We start from the raw sequence: 2703 nt of genomic DNA, 5'->3' as shown, positions 1-2703 counted from the left end.
CGGGCGCCGCCTCGTCCGCCGCCGCCCGCCTCGAGCCGCCGCCGCCCATCAACACGGCGCAGCCCGGCGTCAGCACCAGCCGCCTCTACAGCGGCGCCAAGTTCCGCGGGCAGCAGCGCTCCAAGGGCAACGCCTACGAGGTCGAGGTGGTCGTCCAGGTCAGGCGCGGGGTGCGCCGGTGCGCGGGCGGGCAAGGCTCCCCTCTAAACCGCGGAGTCTTCTTGAGAGCAGAAATCCTACCTTGTGAGCTGCCGGCATTAAAGTTGAGTTAGTGAGCGAGGAATTTGGCTGCTGCACAAATTAGTTTGCTCTGGAGGCCTCCTCCCTGAGCTAAGGCGAAAACCTGTGAGCTGGAGGCTAAAAAACTGTGAGCTGGCTCACACTGACTCAGCTTAGAGGGAGCACTGCGGGTGGGGGTTGCGCATGGGCGCAGTGGGTGGAAAGGCCACCCACCCTACGGGGCTTTCAAAGCAGCAAGTCATGTCCAGGTGTGTTTGTGTGTGCGTCTGATGTATAAATATATTTGTGTGCGCGCGCGCGCATGGGGGTGCGTGTGTGCTCCAGGCGTGTACACCGATGGGTCTGTGTGTGTGCTGCTGCTGGTGGTATAAAAGTTCTGCCCTTACAGCGACCCTGTGGGGTTTTCAAGGCCAGAAGTAATGTCCAGGTGTGTGTGTGTGTATAAGTGTTATGTATAAATATATTTGTGTGTGTGTGCACACGCATGGGAATGCAAGTCATGTCCAGGTGTTTGTGTGTGTGTGATGTATAAATATATTTGTGTGTGCATGTGCATGGGGGTGCATGTGTGCTCCAGGCGTGTACACAGATGTGTCTGTGTGTGTGCTGCTGCTGGTGGTGGTATAAAAGTTCTGCCCTTACGACGACCCTGTGGGGGTTTCAAGTCAGCAAGTCATGTCCAGGTGTTTGTGTGTGTGTGATGTATAAGTATATTTGTGTGTGTGTACGCACATGGGAATGCATTGTGCTCCATGCGTGTACACAGATGTGTCTGTGTGGGTGCTGTTGGTGGTATAAAAGTTCTGCCCTTATGGTGACCCTGTGGGTTTTTCAAGGCCAGACGTAATGTCCAGTTGTGTGTGTCTGTGAATAAGTGTTATGTATAAATATAGTTGTGTGTGTGCACACGCATGGGAATGTGTGCTCCATGCGTGTACACAGATGTGTCTCTGTGTGCTGATGGTGGTATAAAAGTTCTGCCCTTATGGCAACCCTGTGGGGTTTTCAAGGCCATAAGTAATGTCCAGGTGTGTGTGTTATGTATAAATATATTTTAGTGTGTGTGCATGGGGATGCATGTGTGCTCCATGCGTGTACACAGATGTGTCTCTGTGTGCTGATGGTGGTATAAAAGTTCTGCCCTTATGGCGACCCTGTGGGGTTTTCAAGCCAGCAAGTAATGTCCAGGTGTATGTCTGTGTATAAGTGTTATGTATAAATATATTTGTGTGCGCGTGCGCATGGCGAATCGGCGATGCATGTGTGCTCCATGCGTGTACACAGATGTGTGTATATAGATATAAATATCTATATCAGTGTTCCTTCTCAGCTGAGTTAGTGTGAGCCAGCTCACAGATTTTTAGCCTCTGGCTCACACATTTTTGACTCAGCTCAGGAAGGATGGCTCCAGAGCAAACTAATTTATGCAGTAGCCAAGTCACTCGCTCACTCAACTTTAATGCCGGTAGCTCACAAAGTAGAATTTCTGCTCACTTAGAAGAGGCATTGGTGTGTGTGTGTGTGTGGTGGAAAGTGCTGTATTATGGCCATTCTTTGGGGTTTTCAAGGCAAGAGGCATTCAATGTTCAGGGGCTTATGTGTGTGTTTGTATAAGTGTTGTGTGTAAATATGTGTGTGTGTACATGCGCACACACACACATATAAACAAATATGTGTGCGTGCGCACCTGTGTGTGCGTGCATGCAAATATAAATGTATGTGGTGGTGGAAGGTGCCCTCAAGTCGCAATTGATTTATGGCAACCCCCTAGGATCTTCAAGGAAAGGAACATTCTGAAGTAATGTGCATGTGTAAATATATGTGGTGGTAAAAAGTGCTGTCATTATGGCAACTCCCTGGGGTTTTCAAGACGAGAGACGTTCAGAGGTAAAGAACATGTGTTTGTTTGTGTGTGCGTACATGCATGTAAAGTAAAGGTAAAGGTTCCCTTGCTTGAAAGCCAGTCGACTCCGACTCTAGGGTTGCGGTGCTCATCTCTGTTTCAAAGCCGAAGAGCCAGCGCTGTCCGAAGACGTTTCTGTGGTCATGTGGCTGGCATGACTAAGCACCAAGGCGCACAGAACGCTGTTACCTTCCCACCGAAGTGGTACCTATTTATCTACTTGCAATTTCTTGCTTTCGAACTGCCAGGTTGGCAGGAGCTGGGGCCAGAGACGGGAGCTCACTCCGTCATGCGGCAACTCGTGTCTCAAACTGCTGAACTCCCAACCTTCCACAGCCCACAGTTCAACGTCTTAACCACTTGAGCCACCGCAGCATGTACACACACATAAACGTTTATACACACACATATACAGACACAGGTGGAAATGCGCACACATTGTGTATGTGGTAGTGGAAGGTTCCCTCAAGTCGCAGTTGACTTATGGCAAAGAGACGTTCTGAAGTAATGTACATGTATTTGTGTATATATATGTATCTCTGTGTGTATATTATATATAT

General features: G+C 49.2%; 1 protein-coding gene across 1 annotated transcript in view; it reads left to right on the top strand.

Annotated features, from left to right (window-relative positions):
* Window positions 1-2: 2 nt before the first annotated feature.
* Window positions 3-2703, top strand: part of GID4 (GID complex subunit 4 homolog) — a gene marked incomplete at its 5' end in the record, with an annotated part of 15270 nt that continues 12569 nt past the window's right edge. Inside the window, one exon of the mRNA XM_015409256.1 lies at window positions 3-158. Coding sequence (XP_015264742.1) covers window positions 3-158 — 156 coding nt within the window. The remainder of the gene's footprint in view (window positions 159-2703) is intronic.

This window comes from Gekko japonicus, unplaced genomic scaffold (assembly GCF_001447785.1).
Source record: "Gekko japonicus isolate JY-2015 unplaced genomic scaffold, Gekko_japonicus_V1.1 scaffold103, whole genome shotgun sequence".
Taxonomy (NCBI): domain Eukaryota; kingdom Metazoa; phylum Chordata; class Lepidosauria; order Squamata; family Gekkonidae; genus Gekko; species Gekko japonicus.
The sequence above is the reverse complement of the archived record's forward strand: the minus strand, read 5'-3'. Positions and strand labels throughout refer to the sequence as shown.